Here is a 23,007-nt window from a genome sequence, read left to right as displayed (position 1 = left end):
AGGATTCCAGGGTTTCAGGCTTCAAGAAGTGTGACTCATGCTGTCAGAAGATGTCTCTAACAGACGGTCACACTTGTGTTTATTGCCTGGGCTCTCTGCACCTGCAGGACTCTTGTTCTGTCTGCCATGCATTCAGTCCAAGAGTCCTGCAGGAACGCAGAAACAAGCTTATTTTACGAGGCTTGTTGAAACCCGAAGGTTCCCCGACCAAGTCTTCGTCAGGCAAACCTTCAAAGCCCACAAAACCGTCTGCTCCAAGAATCGAGCCTTCGACCAGTGATGCTCTTAGTGTTCCTACGTCGGCTCCGGCTGGAGCCGATGCTCCCAAGACTCAGTCGGCTCCGATCGTTGCGTCGGAACCGTCTGCGAGCCGTAAGCGCTCCAGGTCTCCTTCTTTGGAGTCGGTCCATTCGGCTCCGAGATCTCATTTGCTTTCAGAGCGGAGCCATCGGTCCCATTCCTCTCGGTCTTCCAGGCTTTCGGAACATGACCTCGAGAGGGTGGTTAGCAGACTCCTTAAGTCACAGGCACTGGCCCAGATGCTTCAGAGCCCTTCTCAACAGACAGTGGCTATCCACATTCTATCGTCGATTCCTCCTCCGACTCTTCCTCTGAGCCGGAGTTTGTGGGAGCCGGGACCATCGACATGGAGCCGATACCACACCTTTCGGCTCCGTCCTCTTCCATGGTTCCATCTTTGGAGGGATCCGGGCGCTGGGACTCCCTCGTCGGCTCCGAGGGAGTGAGTGGCATCGGACCCTTGTCCGACCCCGTTCTCCCTCTCGGAGCCTCGGCACAGGTGAGTTCTGCCCCAACATCGGCCTCGGAGCTGTCCCTCTCTGTGCCGGGAGGGGTCCTTATCTCTTCGGAGTGGGGACCTTCTTCCCTGCCTGATAGGGGTGCCTTTGAGGTCATGAGGAGTGTGCTGGCCCCTGTGCCTGCTCCTCGGTCAGCTCCCCCCACTGTTGTGCCTTCTACGGTCTCTATCCATCCTCTCGACCCCGACCGCAGAGATCCAACACCTCAGGTGCCCCCATTGGGAGCATCCTCCTCTTCCGAGGCCTCCCTGATCCGGCCAGGAGCCCCCTCAGAAAAGGAAATGCAAGAGGAAGCATGTGGACTCTCCTGAGTTCGTCACATCCGATACTGACTTGGATGAGTCGGAAAGGTCCCCACGGTCCCCCTCTGAGGATGTCTCTTTTTCTGACATCCTTGAGATTCTCAAGCAGAGGGGGAACTGGTCTACCCTCAATCCTTCCGAGGACGAGTCAGTTTACCTAGAGGCTTTTGGTTCTCACCCTTCCACCTCCTGGGTGTCTCCGCCTTTTGACCCCCTCATGGAAGTGGTGGCGCGGAAGGCATGGACGGCCCCTGACACGATGGAACCTACCCCACGGAGGCCTTCAAAATTTATCACAGCCCCTTCTGATAAGCGGTTTTTAACCAAGGGTGTCCCTATTGATGCCATGGTGGTGGCGGTGGCCACTAAGAAGGAACTGGCTGATCCTTCAGTACCGATCCATCCTCCTAATAAGGAATCTAGGACTATGGATAGGTACGGCAAGTGGATGTTTTCTCCAGTGACCTTTACCATGAGGTCGCTGAATTACTTATGTCATTTCACCCACCTTCAAAGAGACATGCTCAAAGAAATGGGTGATACTTTACAGGATCCAACAGCTGCGGGGTCTCAAGACAAAATCAATTCCCAGCTGGCAACCCTGAACTCAATTGTTAACTCCTCCATGTGGCTTATTTCCTATGCGGCCAATGGGGCGAGTAGGGCTGCAGGCACAGGCGTGGCCTTAAGGCGTCATGCCTGGATGTGGCTTTGTAGCTTTGCTGACCCCTTCAAGGTGTCCTTCACTAACTCCCCCTTTGATGGTTCGGCGTTGTTCGGACCTCAAGTGAAGGATACTTTGACCAGATGCGATCAGGATGGCAAGACTCTCTCTGCTGTGGGAGTCCGTTTTTCCACCCCGTGTAGACCATACCCTTAGGGTCAGAAGGGTGGAAAAATGTGGTTTCGCAAACCACAGGGAGTCGCGCCTGATGCACGAGGTGAGTTCCCCCTCTAGAGGCGGGGGGCGGGGACAATAACAGACGCTGCCCTAGGGGCAGAGGGGGTCCGCAGAATCAGGGTAGCAGAGAAGCTGTCTCTGGCCAGTCCTTCCAGCATACCTGAGATGCTGCCCGACTGTCCGCCTTCGGAGGCAGTCGGGGGAAGGTTATCACTGTACCCAGAAGCCTGGCTTTCCCTCACCCAAGACAGATGAGTACGGTCAATCATATCCGAGGGTTAAGAAATTCTCTTTGCACACACCCCAGCACAGCCAAAAAGACCTCTTCCAGATGTTCCACCTGGTCTAAGGGAACAAGCAGTATTAGAAATCTCAAAACTGCTAAGGAAAAGAGCCATCCAACCAGTCCCAGCAGACCAGCAAGGATCCGGAATCTACTCCAAGTTCTTTTTGGTACCAAAAAAGACAGGGGACTGGAGACCAATTTTGGATCTCAGCAGGCTAAACAGGTCTGTCCAAAGAATGAAGTTCCGGATGGTCATGCTACAATCCATTCTATCCTTTTTGGGCCAGGACAATTGGATGTGCTCTATAGACCTTCAGGAAGCGTACTACCACATCAAGATGCACAGGTGCTCAAGGAGGTTTCTCCGCTTCCGACAGGGGGCCAGTCACTACCAGTTCAGGGCCCTGCCCTTTGGTCTTACTACAGCCCCCCGAGTGCTCACCAAATGCATGGCAGTGGTTACGGCTCATCTGAGACGTCAAGGATTCTAAGTGTTTCCATATCTGGACGACTGGCTCCTTACCGCCACCACCAGGTGTCAACTTCTTCAGTCTAGAGATTACACCATTCAAACTTGCAAAGAGCTAGGTATCTCCATAAATTTCGAAAAGTCTGCCTTGTCGCCTTGTCAGTCTATTACTTTCATAGGCGCCATATTGGACACAGCCGAACTGTCCGCAAAACTAACCGCACAGAGAATTTCAGATATTCGCGCACACGTTCACATCCTTCTTCAGAGCAACAGAATCCAGGCCAGGTTTGTACTGAAGACTTTAGGTCTCATGGCAGCAGCCATTACGTTACTTCCCCTAGCTCGCTTTCACATGCGGATCCTTCAGTGGATGCTCTTTTCCCAGTGGTCTTTTCAACACCTTCCAATGTCACACAGCATTTTAATCACCCAATCATGCAAGAAACACCTGTCTTGGTGGATGGTCTCCCTTCAAGCATTCATTGCAAACCCTTTGTTCTCCCCCCCCCCCCGGTTGTTACGGTGACAACGGATGCCTCCCTGATAGGGGGGGGGCATTTTCAGAGCAGGACAGTCCAGGGCACATGGCAACCTTTCGAGTGCCACCTGCACATAAATGTCCTGGAGATGAGAGCAGTACTTTTAGCGTTGCAAGCCCTTCAGGACTCTCTTCCCATAGGGACTATTGGAGTTCAGACGGACAATATGTCCATAGTGTGGTACATCAACAAGCAGGGTGGAGCCAAGTCCTACCCCTTGTGTCGAGAAGCACTCGGACTTTGGCAGTGGGCGATCTCTTCTCAGCGGTTTCTGATAGCAACGCATATCCCCGGGAAGTCCAGCGTAATAGCGGACAGGGTGAGCAGAGCCATTCTCATGCCGCACAAGTGGTCACTCAAGCAGTCAGTAGTGGAAGAGATTTTCCAAAGTTGGGGTCAGCCTTGCTGCGATCTTTTCGCAACATCTCAAAACAGCAAGTGCCACGACTTCTTCACTCTCTTCCTGGCCACCCTCCCAGAGATGCTCTAGTCCACGATTGACCCCGGGGTCTTCTGTACGCTTTTCCCTCCTTTCCATTAATCACACAGCTGATTCAGAAAGCTACTGCATTGAGATCCACAATGATCCTCATTGCCCCTTACTGGCCTCGACAAATCTGGTTTCCGTTCCTGCATCGTTACCTCTTGGAGCAGCCCTAGCATCTGGACCCAGTGCCAGACCTCTTGACCCATCAGTCGGGTGAGCTGCACCACTCCCTCCTCTCTCTCAACCTTACAGCTTGGTTGCTCCACTTCCAACCTTAGCCAGGCTTCCCTTTATTTCCATTCGGTGCGTGACATCATTCTAGCTTCCCACAAATCTTCTCCCAGGAGGATTTTTGCTAGCAAATGGAAACGTTTCTCCTTCTGGGCAGAGACTAGAAACATGGATCCTTTCACGGCACCTATCCAATCAGTCCTAGATTTCTTGGCTGAACTTTTTCAATCAGTTTCTTCTTCGTCCACTATCAGTGTTCAGTTAGCGGCCATTTCAAATTTTCATGTTGGCCTGTCTGACTCTACTGTTATGTCCCATAAACTTTGTAAAGCCTTCCTTAAAGATATCTTTTTACTTAAGCCCCCAATCAGAGATCCCCCACCACAGTGGGATTTGAATCTGGTTTTAACCTCTTTGATTCTCCCTCCCTTTGAACCTGCGGCTTCCTGTTCCTTGAAGTTACTCTCATGGAAAACTCTATTTCTAGTGGCCTTTGCGTTCGTCCTCCTTATCTGGTTTTCCGTAAAGATAGAGTATCCCTCAGAACTAACCCATCTTTTTTACCCAAGATATCTTCTGAGGCAAATCTAAACCAGGCTATCAATCTCCCAGTTTTCTTCCCTAATTACTCCAGCAGAGCGGAACAAAAGTTACATTTTTTGGATGTTCATCGTCAACTCCGTTACTACCTGGATAGAACCAAGCAAGTTAGGAAATCTGAGCAGCTCTTCCTGTCTTATGCGGAAGGGAAGAAAGGCCTTCCAGTTTCCAAAGTAACCCTTTCCAGATGGTTGGCCTCTGTGATTACTTTCATCTATGAACTGAGGAGTCAAGAACTTCCTTCAAAACCTAGAGTCCACTCAACTAGAGCCTTAGCTACGTCAATAGCTTTTCAGGCTAGGTTACCTATAGACTCCATTTGTGTGGCAGCCACATGGGCCTCTCCTCATACCTTTATTTCTCATTACAAACTGGACATGGCCTCCAGAAGCCGAGCTAACTTTGGTTCCACCGTCCTCAAGAGTCTGTTCTGATGAGCCACCCAGGGTTGAGGTGCTAGAGATGCGGTCCCATCCAGCAAGAATGAAGGCGAGATTGACAACTTAACATTGAGAAGTTATGTACCTACCATAACGTTCCATGTTAGTTGTCTTCTTCTCGCCTTCCTTCTTGTGTCCCACCCTCCAACCCCCTAGCCTGGACAGACCGAAAGGATCTTTCTGGGCCTTCTTTCATCCCAGCTTGGACTCCCATGGTTGCCCTTTTTCTGGGTATGTTATATATATAGGTATTTCTTTTTCTCCTTTGTTCTGGGATCAGAACTGCTATGGTGTTATCTATCAAATGAGATCTGGGTAGTTAGCGCCTAGCATTGTGGGATACAGGGTAGCCTCGAGACGGTAAAAATAGCTCTCGAGCTTTAGTATAGGCCGAGTCGGAGCCAAGGATCGGCTCCAAACCCATCCAGCAAGAAAGAAGGCGAGAAGAAGACAACTAACATGGAATGGTATGGTAGGTACATAACTTCTCATTGTTGATGATGCCTTCTTGGAATCTAGCCTGTCCCCTGACTCTTTACCTCCTGCTCCCAGAAAACTTGATAGGTATTACAGGGTTCCTGACTGTCACAAGTTCCTTTTTAAAAATCCTACTGCAGATCATGAAACCATTTCACAGGGACCCAAAGGCATTAAGGCTACTACTGCCAAAAATCCTACCCCTTCTAATAGAGATTCCAGGGCACTGGATAGATGGGGTAAGAAGGTATATACTTTTGCAACCTTGTCCATTAGGGCCTTAAACTGCCGGTTTCATATGTTAAAGTATCAGCAGCATATTATTGGATTGATTAAACAGAAATTGATGTTGATTCCTGACTGTGCTGAAAATAAAGATTTACAGAATTTAATGCATACTGCTGAACAAGTTGGAAAACATACTTTGCAATGTGGTTTTGATTCATTAGAGGCATCTTGCAGGGCTGCCGTCACTGGGTCTGTACTTAGAAGGCATGCTTGGCTCAAGGAGCATTCTTTGCCAGATCATGTTAAGGCTAAATTGCTGGACGCTCCCTTAAACCAAGACCGCCTGTTTGGCAACAAAGCAAAAGTACTACTTAAAAAGATGGAGGAAAAAGCTAAATCTATGCAAATTGTTAATGATTTCCTGCAAGTACAGCCTCCCAGATTTAGTAGGCAGTGGCCCTCTAAGAATTGGTCCTTTCCCACCTCTTCCAGACCTTCTCAGTCCAAACCCATAACCATCAGAACACCCTGGCTGCAGTCCCAAGGGACTCACAGGACTAAACAGTGGGAGGCTCCCACTTCCAAAGCAGGAAGTAGTAGGACTCCCTCCATGGTAAACTGTCTCAATGACTTAACTTTAAACCTTCCAAGCCCTGCTCAACTGGCTGTTCCTTTAGGAGGCAAGGTTGCCCTGCAGGCAAAAAAATTGGGAACTCGTCACCCAGGACAAATGGGTTTTATGTATAGTTTCCCAAGGATACAGATTTCACTTCCACTCCTTACCAACCCCAAACAGTTGGCCAAATCCACCCCCAAATCAGTGGGCAGAGGCTCAAAAGCAAGTTCTGTTTCTTTTAAGCATCAGGGCTATTCAGCCTGTCCCAGAAGAAGAATTGGGGACAAGATTTCTACTCAAGACTTTGTCTGGTACCCAGAAAGGACCATTCCTGGACCTGTCTATCCTAAACACATTTTTGGTAATCCCAAAATTCAATATGCTAACTCTTCATCAGCTGCTTCCTATGCTGGTCAGAGATGCTTGGTTGGCAACACTGGATTTAAAGGAAGCCTACCTGCACATCCCAAGAAGGGAATCTTGCAGAAGATACCTACGCTTCAAAGCAGGCTACATGCACTGTCAGTTCTCTGCACTGCCCTTTGGCTTATCTACTGCACCCAGGGTATTCACAAAGTGCCTAGCTCCAGTCATTGCCTTTTGCAGGCAAAGAAATATTCAAATATACCCATACCTGGACGATTGTCTAATTCAGGCAGAAAGCCAAGACATACTGTTGATTCATCTGGCATTTGTAAAGAAATTGCTAACTTTTCTGGGGTACACCATAAATGAAAATAAATCTCATCTGGTACCCAGCCAGCAAATTGTATTCCTGGGAGCAAGCTTGAATACAACTTCCCAGATGGCCTGCCTCACCCCAGAGAAACAAGTTCATCTGACAGCCTACTTCAAACTACTGGCCACAAAGACCCAGCTATCTGCAAGGAAAATACTGCAAGCCCTGGGGTTCATGGCCTCCTGCATTCTACTAATTCCATATGCAAGACTGCATATGAGGAAACTACAATGGTATCTAAAAAGCTTATGGTGTCAACATTCTCAGGATCTAAAATCAGTGATTCCTATCATACCTTGTCTGCAGATAGTTCCTTTGGTGGGCAGAGGCCTGCCATCAAAACAAGGGACTGCCATTCACTCTACCCCCTGCCGCCCAATCCCTAACAACAGACTCATCAGACTATGGATGGGGGGGCTCACTTGGCAGGGAAGTGCATTCACGGCAACTGGAAATAAAGTCAAATGCACCTGCATATCAATCAAAACGAAATGTTAGTTGTACAGAATGCCCTGACAGCCTTCAAGGGCCACATTCTTCCAGGACAGTTATTGGTAAAGACGGACAACGCCACTTTTATGTGGTACCTAAACAAGCAGGGAGGAACCCACTCTTACCCTGTCTGCAGACTAGCCATGGCTCTGTGGATCCCAGCCTTGAGCTAGCAAGTGCACTTACAGGCTCAATTCCTGCCAGTAAAGCTAAATACACTGGCAGACCTAAGCAGAAATATCATGGGCCCATACGAGTGGAAATTGGAACCAAAGATATTCAGCATGTTGGGAAACAAATGGTGGAGCCCAGAGATAGCCCTGTTTGCCTCCCCCAGAACTACCAGTTGGACAAATTCTGCACAAGGACTCCCCACAAACAAGCTTGGAAAGTGGATGCCCTATCCTACACCTGGAAAAACCTATCAGTTTATGCCTTTCCCCTTCTGCCTCTCCTCTCCAAGGTACTACTAAAGATTAAACAGGACAAACCAAGGACAATACTGATTGCAGCAGACTGGCCACACCAACACTGGTACCCCCTCTTGCGCAGTGTGTCACTGCTGACACCACGGCACCTGCCTCAGACCCCTACCCTGCTTTCCCAGCAGGAGGGCCAGATTCTGCACCCACAGCTTCAAACCTTGAACCTGGCAGCCTGGCTAATTACCTGATCTCTCTGTTACCATCCCTCAGTAAACAAGTGATGGATGTCATTCTGGAGGCACAGAGGCCTAGTACTTGAAAATCCTATGCTGAAAAATGGAAAAGATTCTGTTCCTGGAGCCAGACTCAGGGGATGGGCACAGAAGTGCCTAATTTACCTCAGATTCTTCAATTCTTAACTGAAATGCTTCAAAAGGGCCTTTAATTTTCCTCCATCAAAATTCATGCCTCAGCCATTTCAGCTCATTACAATATAGAACCACCCCTCTTCTCTCATCCACTGTTGAAGCAGTTCCTCAGAGGGGCCAAAAACTTAAGACCACCCAGAAGAGCCCCTACTCCCGTCTGGGACCACAACTTTTTATTGGAAAAACTCTCTCTACCTTCCGTTGAGCCAGCTGCAAATGCAGAGTTGAAATTCCTTTCTTGGAAAACAGCCTTCCTTCTAGCCATCACTTCAGCAAGAAGAGTGTGTGAATTACAGGCCCTCATGGTAGTAGAGCCTTTCATCATTTTTCATGCGGACAGGGTGTCCCTCATGACCAATCCCTCCTTCATGCCCAGTGTGGCCCTTAATCAGTCCATTCATTTGCCTACCTTCTTTTCTAATCCACAGAACAAGGGGGAATGAATACTGCACTCATTGGATGTGCACAGACAACTTAGATTTTACTTAGAATTAAACCTCTCAGGAAATCTGAACAGCTGCTGGTTGCATTTGCTGCAGGGGCAGAGGGGAAGGCCATTTCAAAGCAAACCATTTTTAAGTGGATAGGCTACTGCATTCATTTCTGCTATAAGCACCATGGAAAACCTAACCCACAGGGGATTAGACCACACTCAACCAGGGCTGTGTCTACCTCTACAGCCTTTCTCAGAGGTATCCCTACCAGGGACATCCTAGAAGCTGCTACCTGGAGTACTGTGTACATACCTTCACCAAGCATTACCACTTGCCAATGTTTTCTAAATCCAGAGCTGTTTTTTCCACTGCAGTCTTGCAGGGCCTTATAGTTGGTCCTAATGTCATCTGATTTCCTCCTCCCATCCTTAGCTTTGGGAATCTACCCAAATGTGATGACTGCAACAGTGAAACACGAAGAACATAGTACAGTTGTGTACACTTACATTAAATGTAGATGTTCAAGTGTATTCACTGTTGCAGTCCTGGTTACCCTCACTCCAGCCCCCTGACTTCTATTGACTGTACCTCTATTCGTGTTTACTATGCTTAAAGCTTTTTGGTGTATTTGCTTTTTTGTTGGAGGTGTAACCTTGTATATAATTGCTTCCCATTATGGGGGCACCTGACATCTGGCGCAAGTAAAACTGATGTAATGGCGTCGGCTGCATGCTTTATACCCCTGACTACCTGACGTCATGGAAGATGAGACGGCAACTGACGCAAAACCCAAGACTTTGATAATCAGGCCAACTGAGGGCTACTGCAAGCAGATAACCCAAATGTGATGACTGCAACAGTGAATACACTCGAACATCTACATTTATGGTAAGTGTACACAACTGTACTTTCTCTGCTCTTCCCTTTGGCTTATCTACTGCGCCCAGGGTATTCACAAAGTGCCTGGCTCCAGCCATTGCTTACTAAAGGCATAGAAACATTCAAATTTACCCATACTTGGACAATTGACTGATTCAGGTGGACAGCCAGGAATTGCTACTTCAGCAACTGACCCTTGTAAAGAGACTCCTAACTTCTCTGGGGTATACCATCAACGAAAATAAATCACATCTGGTACCCAGCCAAAAGATTGTATTCCTGGGAGCAAGCTTGAACACAACTTCCCAGATGGCATTCCTCACTCCAGAAAAGCAGGTTTATTTGACAACTTATTTCAAACTACTGGCCACCCAAACCCAGCTATCTGCAAGAAAAATGCTGCATGCCCTAGCGTTCATGGCCTCATGTATTCTACTGATTCCATATGCAAGACTGCATATGAGGAAACTCCAATGGTACTCGAAAAGTCTCTGGTGTCAACATTCCCAGGACCTGGAAGCAGTGATTCCTATCATTCCTTGCCTAAGGACAGAATTCCTTTGGTGGGCAGAGGCTTGCAAGTGACTCCCTTGCTCACAACTCCCCGCCATCCAAACTCTGACAACAGACTCATCAGACTATGCATGAGGGGGTCTCACATGGCAGGCAAATGCATTCAAGGCAAATGGAGCCCAGGGCAAATTCACCTGCATATCAATCAAAAAGAAATGTTAGCTGTGCAGAATGCACGGACAGCCTTCAAATACCTTATCTTGCCAGGACAACTCCTGATAAAGACAGACAACATCACAGTTATGTGGTACATAAACAAGCAGGGAGGGAACTCACTCCTACCCACTATACAGGCTAGCCATGACACTGTGGAACACAGGCTTAACCAACCAAGTGCACCTGCAAGCTCAATTCCTGCCAGGCAAACAAAATTCACTGGCAGACTTGAGCAGAAATCTAATGGACTCACGAGTGGAAACTGGAACCAAACTCATTCAAACTTCTAATCCACAGGTGGGGGACACCAGAGGTGGACCTCTTTGCTTCCCCCCAAAACCATCAACTAAACACATTTTGCACCAGAATTCCCCACAGCCCAACTTGGAAAGTGGATGCCCTTTCCTTCACATGGGAAAACCTCTCAATCTATGCCTTTCCTCCTCTGCCCCTCCTTCCAAAGGTACTCCTCAAGATCAAACAGGACAGGCCAAGGGCAATCCTTATTGCACCAGACTGGCCACGCCAGCACTGGTAACCACTCCTATGCAGTCTGATAGCAGTGCCACCCTGGCACCTACAGCAGACCCCCTCTCTGCTGTCCCAGCAGGAGGGACAGATTTTGCATCCTCAGCTGCAAACCCTGAACCTGGCAGCCTGGCTTATTTCCTAAGTACATCACCAGCAACCCTCAGCAAACAGGTGCTGAATGTTACCATTGAGGCCAGGAGGCCCAGTACTAGGAAATCCTAGTCAGAAAAGTGGAATAGATACTGTTCTTGGAGCCAGTCTCAAGGGAAGGACACAGCCATGCCCTCCTTGCCTCAAATCCTAGATTGTCTAGCAGAGCTGCTCCACAAGGGCCTCTCCTTCTCATCAGTTAAGATTCATGCCTCTTCCATCTCAGATCATTACAATACTGAGCCATCCCTCTTCTCTCAACCTCTGATTAAACAGTTTCTGAGAGGACCTAACAACTTAAGACCTCAAAGGAGAGCCCCCACTCCTGCCTGGGACCTTAACTTTGTACTAGAGAAGCTCACGCTTCCTTCTTTTGAGCATGCTGCTACAGCAGAGTTAATATTCCTGTCTTGGAAAACAGCCTTACTGCTAGCCATCACTTCAGCAAGAAGAGTTTCTGAGTTACAGGCCCTTATGGCTGTGGAACCCTTCATTATCTTCCCTCAGGACTAACCCATCTTTTATGCCCAAGGTGGTATCCAGTGTGGCTTTAAACCAATCCAACCAATCCATCCATTTGCCAACCTTTTTTTCCAAATCCTCAGAATAAAGGGGAAAGGATCCTGCACTCCTTGGACATGCACAGACAGCTCAGGTTCTACCTTTGCAGGACTAAACCTTTCAGAAATTCTGACCAGCTGCTGGTCAGCTTTGCTACAGGGGCAAAGGGTAAGGCCATTTCCAAACAAACAATTTCTAAATGGATAGCACACTGCATCCATTTCTGCTACAAACACCATGATAAACCTACCCCAAAGGGAATCAGACCTCATTCCACTAGGGCTACCTCAACCTCTACAGCTTTTCTCAAGGGAGTCCTTACCAGGGCCATCCTGGAAGTTGCAACCTGGAGTTCTGTACACACATTCACCAGGCATTACCTGTTACCTATCTTTTCCAAATCCAGAGCTGGATTTGCCACAACTGTCTTACATGGCCTGCTAGCCAGACCTACTACTTCTTGACTGCCTCCACCCTTCCTCAGGTTTGGGAATCAACCCAAGTGTGATGACTGCAACAGTGAAACATAAAGAACATAGTACAGTTGTGTACACTTACCATAAATGTAGATGTTAGAGTGTATTCACTGTTGCAGTCCTGGTTACCCTCCCTCCAGCCCCTTGTCTTTCTGTACTTTCTACCTATCCTCTTTTTTTGGACATATCTTATGGAAATGGTATTTACTTTTTACTGGAGGTGTTCTACATCATTTGATTGCTTCCTATTTTGGGGACTCCTGACATCTGGGGCAAGAAAAACTGATGTAATGGCGTCGGCTGCATGTTTTATACCCCTGACAACCTGACGTCATGGATGAGGCAATGGCATCTGAAGCAGAAATCCCAAGACTCTGGTATTTGGGCCGACTGAGGGTTATCTGCAGGCAGATAACCCAAGTGCGATGACTGCAACAGTGAATACATTCGAACATCTACATTTATGGTAAGTATACACAACTGTACTTTTTCTAGAATTCGTTAGAGGGAGGAAAGCTGTCCATTGCATTTGCCTTATTTCTTTAGTAGTCCTAGTCCAAATCAGGAAAAGCAGTACCAATAAGCAGGAAAGGACAGCATAACCACACTGTCAGGAGAGGCAGTAGCTCATTGGAAGCTCTCCATTTAAAACCTCACTTTTAATAGGATCTAAATTTTGTTCTAGAATTATTGGCTTTACCACTGTAATCTGTTCACAGCTTTTCACCACAAAGAGTGGCTGACAAAACAGGTGATTTTAGACTTTTTCCTTCTTTGGGATGAATCCCAGATAAATCCCATCTGTCAAAAACAGTTCCTGTTTTGTTTTTCATTCAAGTTAAATCATAATCTTCTGCTTAGGTACTTTTTATTTTCATGCAATGGGAGTTTATGGTTTGCTTTACCTCCTGTTCCCACTTAAACCAAAATCTTTCTGAAAGCTCAAACAGATCATGTTCAAATGTTCTTTATCAGTCACTTTTAACAACGTGTAGATGTCCTTCTTTTCTCATGTTGCAGTATTCATAACTGTAGGTAGTTTGCTGGCTGCAACACCGAACATCCAGCCTGTATACCAAAGTCTTAGGATCTGGGGTATGTGTGACATTTGATGTCGGAGCCATAAAGTGACATTGGCTAGAACGGCGACGTCTGGCCATTCCCACTTCAGAACTTTTCTGCCACAGTGATCTTCGGACCTCTGATCTCCAACTTCAGGAAGCAGTTCACTCGTTTGACGGCCGTCCACTACAGATGAGTACCTTTTGGGTTTTTTATTATCTATTTCTTAGCTTTTCAGACATACATGTCAACTAGAAAGGGGAAGTGTTCTTGGGGAAGACAAATTCTACACAAGGACACTCATGATAAGCGTTTGTTTTGTCTAGGGGAGGCTCACGACCATACGTCTTGAACATTTGTAAATCGTTTATGCCTAAACGTCTTCACAGCCGTCTGGCTGCTCTCAAACTCTTTCTCGAGAACCAGAGATTCCTGTGTTTGGTGTTAGGTATGGAAGACAGGGTAGGTACTTCCGTTGAGCCGCCTAGGAAGAAGGCCAAATAAGTTAGGCCTGACACTCATACTACACCTCAGGAGTCCGGTGAGACTCTCGCGGCAGATGTTAGCCAGGGTCACATTGGACATCTGTTTCTCAGTTGGAACCGCAAACTGTAATGGAAGCCAGCCCAACAGAAATGCTAAAGTACGTCCACTGAGGTTGATCAGCCATCAAAACCTGATGGTGAAGGGGAACCACGGCTTGTGGCGTCAGAGGGGCCTACCCCTGTTCTGCAGTTCTCCCAGACGTCGGCCTCTATATCGACCCATCCTTCAGCTCCTCTGAAGAGAAAACAAAAATTAAAACATACAGAACAGAACCTGCCCCTGGATGGGAAGTTTTCTCCCAAAATCTTTTCAGGGCATTCCAGGCCCTACAATCACCGGTACCTCCACGTGCTCCTACTCCAGTGCAGGCTTTAGAAGAGTCAGAGGAAGAATACTCCTCCTCTGAAGCCTCCTTTACTTACTGCTCTCAAATTGAATCCCCCAAGGACTTCATTACCCCTGAAGAAGAGGACTCTATCAGTCCTGAATCTCCAGGGGAAGAGTTTTCTTTTGGAGATACCATCTCTCTCATTTGAGAACACTTCAAATGGCAAGCCTCAGATGTCTCAGAATCAAAAAAAAGAGGTATCTTGAATTACTATAGATGGATCAACCCTCACCGTCTGCAGTTCCTTCCTTGCTTCCAGCCTTTCATGATGCCTTTTTGGCTGCTTTACAGGCCCCTGACTGTCAATCCCCAGCTTCTAAATGCCCAGTCAGGTTCTATAAAGTTCCTGAGGATACTCAGTACTTGTTCAAGAACCCTCCTGCAGACCCTGCAGTCATAGCATTCTCAGCTGACAGCTGCCTTCTACCTCTTTATTCCCTACTGACAAGGACAGCAAGTTTATGGAAAGGCTAGGGAAGAAGGTCTATACTTCTGCCACTCTCGCCATTAGAGCCCTAAGCTATCAAACCCACAAGGCCAGGAGTGTTCTAGACACCCTTTCTAAGGCTTCTGCCCTCATACCTGATGTACCAGACCTGCCTGCTAAGACCCAACTAAACTCCCTTCTCTCCACTGCCTCACAGATGACTAGGCACTCCATTAAGTGCAGTTACAATGTGGAGGAGGCCTCTTCAAAATATGCAGCTTCAGGCTCTGTATTGCGAAGATACTCCCGGGTGAGGCTACAGCCTCTCCCTATGGATGTACAAACCAAGTTGTTGGATGCGCCACTGGATAATAAGGCTCTTCTCGGGGAAGCATCTACAGGACGCCTCAAATCTCTGCAAGAAAGGGAAATGAGTTACAAAATTTAGAACATTTACTGGCCTCACATATCCCTGGGTACCATAGAAACTACCCCCAAAGGGCTTCCTTTGTTAGGAGACAGTCATCTCATTCTGCTCCACCACAGGCTAAAGGATGGAGGCAAACTAGGAAACATTCCACTCCTAGAACCTCTTCCTCCGGTAATAACACTCGCCTCACCCTCTCCCTACCCTCCTGGCGGAAGATCACCTCAGAAGCCTGGGTCTTCTCCATAATTCAAAAAGGTTATTTTATGACTTGAAGGGCTCCTACCCCCCTTCCAGGGGATACCCCAGCCCCCCCTCAAGCCAGCTCCATCTTTTCCCCTGTATTCTGCATCAACTTCAGGCCCAGGGCACCATAAAAAAGGTCCCACCACAGCAGGTAAACAAAGGATTTTACTCAAGAATGTATTTGGTCCCAAGAAAAGATGGTCCTTGGAGACCAGTTCTGAATTTGTCCATACTCAACCTTTATGTCAAGGTTCACACCTCCACAATGCTCACCTTGCAGCTGCTGTTGCCCCACATTCCTTACTAGGCTTTTATGGTATCCCAGGGTCTGAAGGACGCCTACCTTCACATTCCTGTTCACCCCTGCTACAGGAAATTCCTAAGTTTTTCAGTAGGTTCCTTGCATTTTCAATTTTCTGCATTATCCTTTGGGCTCTTCACAGCTCCCAGGGTGTTCATAAAGTGTCAGGCACCAGTGATTGCCCACTGCAGAACACAGGGCATTCAAATATACCCATATCTAGACGACCTGTTAATACTTCACCAGGACTTTCACACCCTACAACATCACCTATGCCTGCCAGACCTGGGGTTCACTGTGAACCAAGAGAAGTCCCACCTAACCCCAAAAAAAGACCTACTCTTTCTATGGTGCAGGATAAGAACCGGCAAGATGGTAGCTTTCATTCATTGCCAGAAGGTAAAAGACCTCACTCTTTACCTTCAGAAGCTTCTCTCTCTCTCTTCAAACACTTTCAGCCAGAGAATTCCTGAGAGTCCTGTGCCACATGGCATCCTTGATACCAATGCTTCCTCTGACAAGTCTGCATATGAGTAAGATCCAGTGGGTACTAAAGACTCGTTGGAATCAACATTCTTATCCTCTGGATATCTCCCTCCTCTTACTACAATGCCTGAAAAATGAGTTGGAATGGTGGATTACAGCCATCAATCTCAACCAGGGCATACCCTTGCAGTTACCCCCACCCTCACAGCAAATCTTCACAGATACTTCAAACCTGGGTGGGGGGGGGGGGCAGTTTTACAACACCAGCAAAAACTAAGCAAATTGCAGGGGGAGTGGTCTCCACTCATCAAAGGGACCACATCAATACCAAAAAGATGAGGGTCCTTTACTTAGCACTACAGATCTTCCAACCGGTCCTCCTACCAGGCACCTTGAAAGAAGTCACAGACAATATGACTGTCTTATGATACATAAACAAGTGCAGGGGGGCAAGGTCTTACCCTCTTTGCAGCCTAGCCATACAGATTTTGTCTGTAACTTCTATTACTCATATTCACCTGCAAGCAGTGTACATTCCTTCAGCAGAAATGCAGTGGCAGACACTCTCAGCAGAACTTCTGCACCCTCTCACGAATGGATGCTTCATTGAGAGGTGTTCCTAGATCTTGTACACAAGTGGGATATTCCTCAGGTAGACCTGCTTGCGTCCTTCCAGAACAGGCAGATGCCTCTGTTTTGTATGAGGGATCCACATCCCCAGGCCTGGAAAGTGGACACCTTCTCTTTCTCTTGGACGGCAATGTACCTTTATGCCCCCCCCCCCCTTCACACCGATTCAGAAAGTCCTCCTGAAGATTCAGAAGGACAAACCAAAAATCCTGCTGGTGAATTCCTTTTGGCCAAGACAGCATTGTTTTCCCCTTCTTCACCTTTTAGCCAAGGGCAATCACCACAGGTTTACCCCACCGTCTGGACCTACTCACACAAGACGGGGTCCCTAATATACCCTCAGGTGAGCAATCTCAGGCTCACTTTATAGGCGATAGGGTTCTGATACCCTTCAGGCACGTTTACTCAGAGGATGTACTCAATGTCCTGCATGAGGCCAGGAAACCCAGTACCAGGAGAAATTGTGTAGCAAAATGGAAAGGATTCTCCAGGTGGTGTCATAAGAAAAACCAGGACCCTTTACTCATTCCTGTACCTATGGTCCTTTCTTACTTGTGTGAGCTTCTACACTCAGGACTAACATACTCTTCTGTTAAAGTCCACTTGTCTGTCATTTCAGCTTGTCTTCCTTTGGAACCTCCTCTGGCATCCAGAATAGAGGTTGAGCTCTTTCTGAAAGGGGTCCTCCTTATCAGATCCCCTCGTAAGCCAATCCCTCCTATATGAGACCTAAATTTTGTCCTGGAAAAACTCACTTTACCTCCATTTGAGCCAGACCACTCTGCTTCACTGAAACTATGCACCTGGAAAACAGTACTGCTGGTGGCTGTCACATCCGCCAGGAGGGTATTAGAAATTCAAGCCCTGATAGCCATCCCTCCTTATTTCATCTTCCATAAAGACAGAGTTTCCCTCAGCACTAATTCCTCCTTCATGCCTAAGGTGGTTAATGAGCTATCCTTGAATCAGACCATTAACCTTTCCTGTCTTCTTTCCTCAACCCCCAAATTCCTCTGAAATAACCCTTCATTCCCTAGACGTCCACAGACAATTCGGGTATCATCTTGACAAGACTAAACCCATTAGATTGTCTGACCAGCTGTTTGTCTCCTTTCACCCAAGGGCCTTGGGGAAGGCAGTTTCTAAACAGAGACTCTCTCTTCATGGATATCTAAGGCTATATCTTCATGGATATGTAAGACTATCTGCATGCTACTCCTTTCATGTTAAAGCCCTATCTGAAAGTGTGAGGGCTCATTCCACTAGAGCAGCTGCCTCCTCAGCTGCTTTTTTCAGGGGGTAGACTATGCTTCTATCCTAGAAGCTGCTACCTGGTCATCAGTCCATGCCTTTACCAGGAATTACAATTTAGATTTGGCTTCTAGGCCCAGACGTGGGCTTGCTAGGTCCATTCTACATGGCCTTATAGACCAGTGACCTCATCTTCCCTCCCAGGCTCATACCTAAAGCTTTGGTACTCTCCCTACAGTTATGAATACTGCAACATGAGAATAGAAGGACGTAGAATAGTTGTGCAAGAACTTGCCATAACCTTAAATGTCCTCCTGTTCTGTGTTGCAGTATTTAGTCCCACCCTCCTACCCCCTCTCTTCCTGTTTAGTCACCTGAGGGGACAGATTTCTCACCATCTACCAAACCTCAGCATCAGGTATATGCTTCCAAGAGGCACCCCTTGGCCTGGTTTTACATGTGGGTCTGAAAAGTTTCCTCCTTCCTTGTCATTGCTTCCAGGGGTACTACTGTATGCGGCAGTCCATTCTGAAGTGGGTACATGCAGATATCACCTTTATAGCCAACATCAGTTTATGGCTCTGACATCAAACGTTGCACATGCCTCTGCTGCTAAGACTTTGGTATACTGGCCGCCGGCCAGATGTCTGGTGCTGCAAGCAGCAACCTCCCTACAGTTATGAATACTGCAACATGGAAAAGAACGACATTTAAGGTTATGGTAAATTCGTACACAACTATTCTTTTCTTATGCTTCAGCAGTAGTCTTCATCTCCCTGATCACTTTTTCTGATAGCTTGTCATTTGGTTATACCAGCATGTGTAAACCTGCTTGAACCTAAGGCTTTGAAGCATCAAAGGAAGTCTTGCAGGATATTTGATTACAGAATCTTGTACAATTGTCAGTTTATGCTGAGAGAGCAAAGTCATTGCTGTTCAGGCAAGACTGAAAGATTGTACCTGGTTGTACCCAAGTCTAATTTGATACTTAGTATCTTTTTGCCTTGTCACATCAGGGTTGCATTACTTCACTATCAAGTCTTCATCTTTCATATACTTGTGCTCCTGTCCAAGAACCAGATGATGGCACAAATGGATTTATCAAAAACCTATTTCATCAGTTTCATTTATTTGAAACTTACTAGCAAAAATACTTCCATGCAGTATGATTTAAATTTTGTTCTAGAATGATTGGTTTGCCACCGTTTTAAATGACTTCCTGTGACTTTTGTTTCCTTTTGTGGGAAACCTTATTTTTGATTGCTGTTATTCAGCCAGGATAGCTGAGCTTCTTGCTTTGTGCAGTGAACAGCCATTCTTGATTATCCATAGCATAATGTAACGAATTCATCCAAAATTCCTTTTGAAGAAGGTGTCTTGTGTTTCCTGTCAGTCTGTTTTTTCCTTCTGGTATATTTTCTAGTCAAATCATACCTGGTAGAAGCTGTTCTAAACACGTGGCAGTGTCTGCAGAGTCATTCCCTATTATTTCCTTTGTATGAAGTAATTTAATAGTCATTAGTTTTATGTGCTCAAGTCTGACAAGCACGATCCAGATGTTAAGTAAATTGTTTTAAGATAAATCATTGTAGCTGACTGCTGCTCTTTAGCAGGCAGAACCTTGCTTGGGCTTATTAAGGCTTATTTGCCTAGGCAGTTGTTGCTGCTGCTGCTTCTTGCTGTGTGGGGAGCTTCAGTCCATGAACATTGTGCTGCTGTGATCTGGATTATTACTTGATTGCAGTCTGGAAACTCATTCCAGTGATTGTGGAGCTTCAAAAGCAAGTGCATAATGGCTTCTTGTAGTCAGTCCCTCCATTTTCCTACCTCCCAATTAAGTAGACAGTTTGGTACTTATTCTGCAGTGAACTGCCCTGATGATGCAGAAGTGAATGAGGATAGGAAATTAAATGTAGCAACTCCCATAACTCCAGTCTACAGATCTTTCAGCATGATAAGTCAAAAGGGTGACAGTGCAACCACTTACCTCCTGACTGATGGACCTTCTGCGATTTGTTGACAGCTGTAAGGCCTCCTGCCTGTCCAGGTGTCTTACAGGAAGGGACTGGTGCTGGGAGAGGCCACTTATCCTTATATGGGCATTCCTTCTATGCCACCAGCAAGGGTAGATTCCTGACGAACAGACATAGACTGACACACTATTGAAACATTTTTCAGCTGAAGATTGCCATCTGGTGGCTGTATAATAGTTCTACAATGAATTGCTTTAGTGATTCACCATTATTAGGGGTCTAGAGGTATGGTAGGTGCTATGTAACTTTCTTTGCAAATTAGTAATCAATGTTTGTTGATGTAATTCCCAAACAGGAATAACATGACTGCTTTGGATATGATCATTGTGGAAGGTTTTGGTACCCAAGAGTCTCTTAAGGTTGGTGGAAGAGTGCCAGGCTCTGGAAGTTCTTTGCGTTTTAAAGTGCCAGAATCTAACCTATTGGAGTGCAGACACTGTAAGTGGATTGCTTTTTTTCTGCATTTTTCATTACATGGTTATTAATCAGTAGATGACTTTATAGGTCATTAGAAGTAAAGGTTCACAGTTCATGCATACTAGACATGCGCTAAGACCATGTAGAACATGAGCTTTTTTAAATGTCTGGATATTAGGATCTTTTTATGGACGTCTGGTGACTGACGGTGGAAGGTTCCTTTAGTATGTATCATCTTTCAACTTAATTCAGTGTTTTATTGTTCTTGGTGTGTCGAGTGACGCCATTGTTTACATGTTAAAAGCTGACTTTTCTAGTCTGTGAAACAAGAAAGCTGAGGATGTTCTTCGTGTTTCACTGTTGCAGTCATAACACTTGGGTTATTTTCCTGCAGGTAACCCTTAGTCGGCCCAAATACCAGAGACTTAGTATTTCTGCGTCGGATGCTGCCGCTCCAGGACTGACGTCAGGTCGTCAGGGGTATAAAAACAGGCAGCCGATGCCATTACATCAGTCTTTCTTGCCAAGGAGCCCGAAGCAGAAGCACTTTGCACGTGCCAGTCAGCTGCTACCTGAGTTTTCATTTACTAATTGAATCATCCTGCAGTCTTTTAAAACTAAGTACCCCATTGTGGGTCCTTTTTTCTTGCTCTAACCGATGGCAGAAAAAGTTAATAATTGTCTTGCCTGTGGAAAACAAATACCACATCAAGATTTTCATTCTTACTGCATCACCTGTCTAGGTCCAGTGCACGACGTACCTTGTTCAACGCCCGAACCATTTGTCGTCGGGCCCTTATTGTCACTAAATACTTTCATTATCGATCTCTGTATTCCAAAATGGCTTCGGTAAGCCATCTGACTAATGATATTCCGAAAAAATGTAAGGATAAAGAGTGAGACAGACCGCACAGGTTCAAAGTTGCTGACGGCGCTTCCATTAAGCTAGTCGCCAGTTTGCCAGTACTCAGTGAGGCGTTTTCGCAGCCCCTGATGCCCGGTTCAGTGAATTCGCAGGCCTCTACCGAGACCTGTTCGGAGTCCGGTACGCCGCGAGACTCTTCCTTGACTATGGAACCGGCGGATGTCTCTACGTTGGATGGGTCCGTAAGCCGCTGAGCAGGCACCGGTTTCTGAGGAAGTTCTTTGTACTACCGATGTTTGACACAAACCGACTACTTCAGTTCTGTCTAAAACAGCCAAATTTCTATGGCCAAGAGTACGCACTACGCCTAGAAAACCGATGACCAAAGTGCATGCACCTGCACCCTTTCCACAAAATAAAATGCTTAGAATGGCAGAAGACCTTATTATGCTGATTAGGGGAAGTCAGCCTTCCCCTGCTAAGAGAAAAAAGGACCAGTCCCCATCAGCTTCAACAGACCAAGAGTCCGACGACTCTGAGGCTTCTGATTATGAAGACATGCCCTTATCTGCTTATGAGGTTTCTGATGCAGAGGAATCCATTCTCTGTGCCTCTTCTCCAGAGGATTTATCTTTTGGTGAAACCTTACATACTTTAAGAGAGCATTTCCATTGGGAATGCCAAGACTATCCTCAGTCCAAAAAGAGACTCAGAGAATTTCTAGACTTACCACAACACATGCCTTTAGCAGTACCAGCAGTCCTGGAAGTTCTTGATGTCTTTATGGAATCCAGTCTTAATCCTGATACTTTAACCCCTGCCCCTAGGAAACCAGACAGGTACTACAGAGTACCTGACTCTCACAAATTACTTTTCAAAAATCCTACTGCTGACCCAGACATAATTTCCCAGGGGCCTAAAAGTAGGAAGGCAACTACAGCTAAGAATCCCACCCATTTGGACAGGGATTCCAGAACTTTCCACAGATGGGGTAAGAAAGTATATACCTCTGCAACTCTTGCCATTAGGGCTTTGAATTGTCAGTTTCACATGCTGAAGTACCAACAACATTATTATGGAACTTGTTAAGCAAAAAATAGCTACATTTACAGACTGTGCAGAAAATAAAGAATTGCAAGAGCTTATGCATTCTGCAAGCCAAGTCAGCAAACATACATTGCAGTGTGGCTTTGAAGCCCTAGAAGCATCTTGCAGGGCAGCAGTCACTGGTTCTGTACTGAGAAGGCATGCTTGGCTTAAGGAGCTGACCTTGCCAGATCCTGTCAAATCCAAGTTACTAGACGCTCCTTTGAGCAAGGACAATCTGTTTGGCACCAAACCAGAAGAGGTTCTTAAAAAGGTGGAAGAAAAAGCTAAATCTATGCAGACCGTCAAAGAATTCTTACAAGTACAGCCTCCTAGATTCAGTAGGCATTGCCCCTCGAAACATTGGTCCTTTCCAGCCCCCTCAAGGCCATCTCAAACTAGACCCAGGGGAAACAGACCCCCCAGACTGCAGTCTCAGGGTATGCAGAGATCTAAGCAATGGAGTGCCCCACCTATAAAGCAGAGAGTGCTAAACCACCCCCAATGACTTCTCAACTTCACCCCCCTCCTCTGCCCAACTGCTTGTGCCCCTAGGAGGAAAACTTGCCCTTCATGCAAAAAACTGGATTCCCATCACCAA

The 23,007-nt window shown here is 46.6% G+C and overlaps 1 protein-coding gene across 1 annotated transcript in view; it reads left to right on the top strand.

The window, feature by feature from the left end:
* Positions 1–23,007, top strand: part of TMEM131L (transmembrane 131 like) — a gene marked incomplete in the record, with an annotated part of 1,995,267 nt that overhangs the window by 1,265,663 nt on the left and 706,597 nt on the right. Inside the window, 1 exon segment of the mRNA XM_044062407.1 lies at positions 20,334–20,476. Coding sequence (XP_043918342.1) covers positions 20,334–20,476 — 143 coding nt within the window.

This window comes from Protopterus annectens, chromosome 2.part1, assembly GCF_019279795.1.
Source record: "Protopterus annectens isolate FY-2018-M chromosome 2.part1, PAN1.0, whole genome shotgun sequence".
In the NCBI taxonomy this organism is placed as follows: domain Eukaryota; kingdom Metazoa; phylum Chordata; order Ceratodontiformes; family Protopteridae; genus Protopterus; species Protopterus annectens.
The sequence above is the reverse complement of the archived record's forward strand: the minus strand, read 5'-3'. Positions and strand labels throughout refer to the sequence as shown.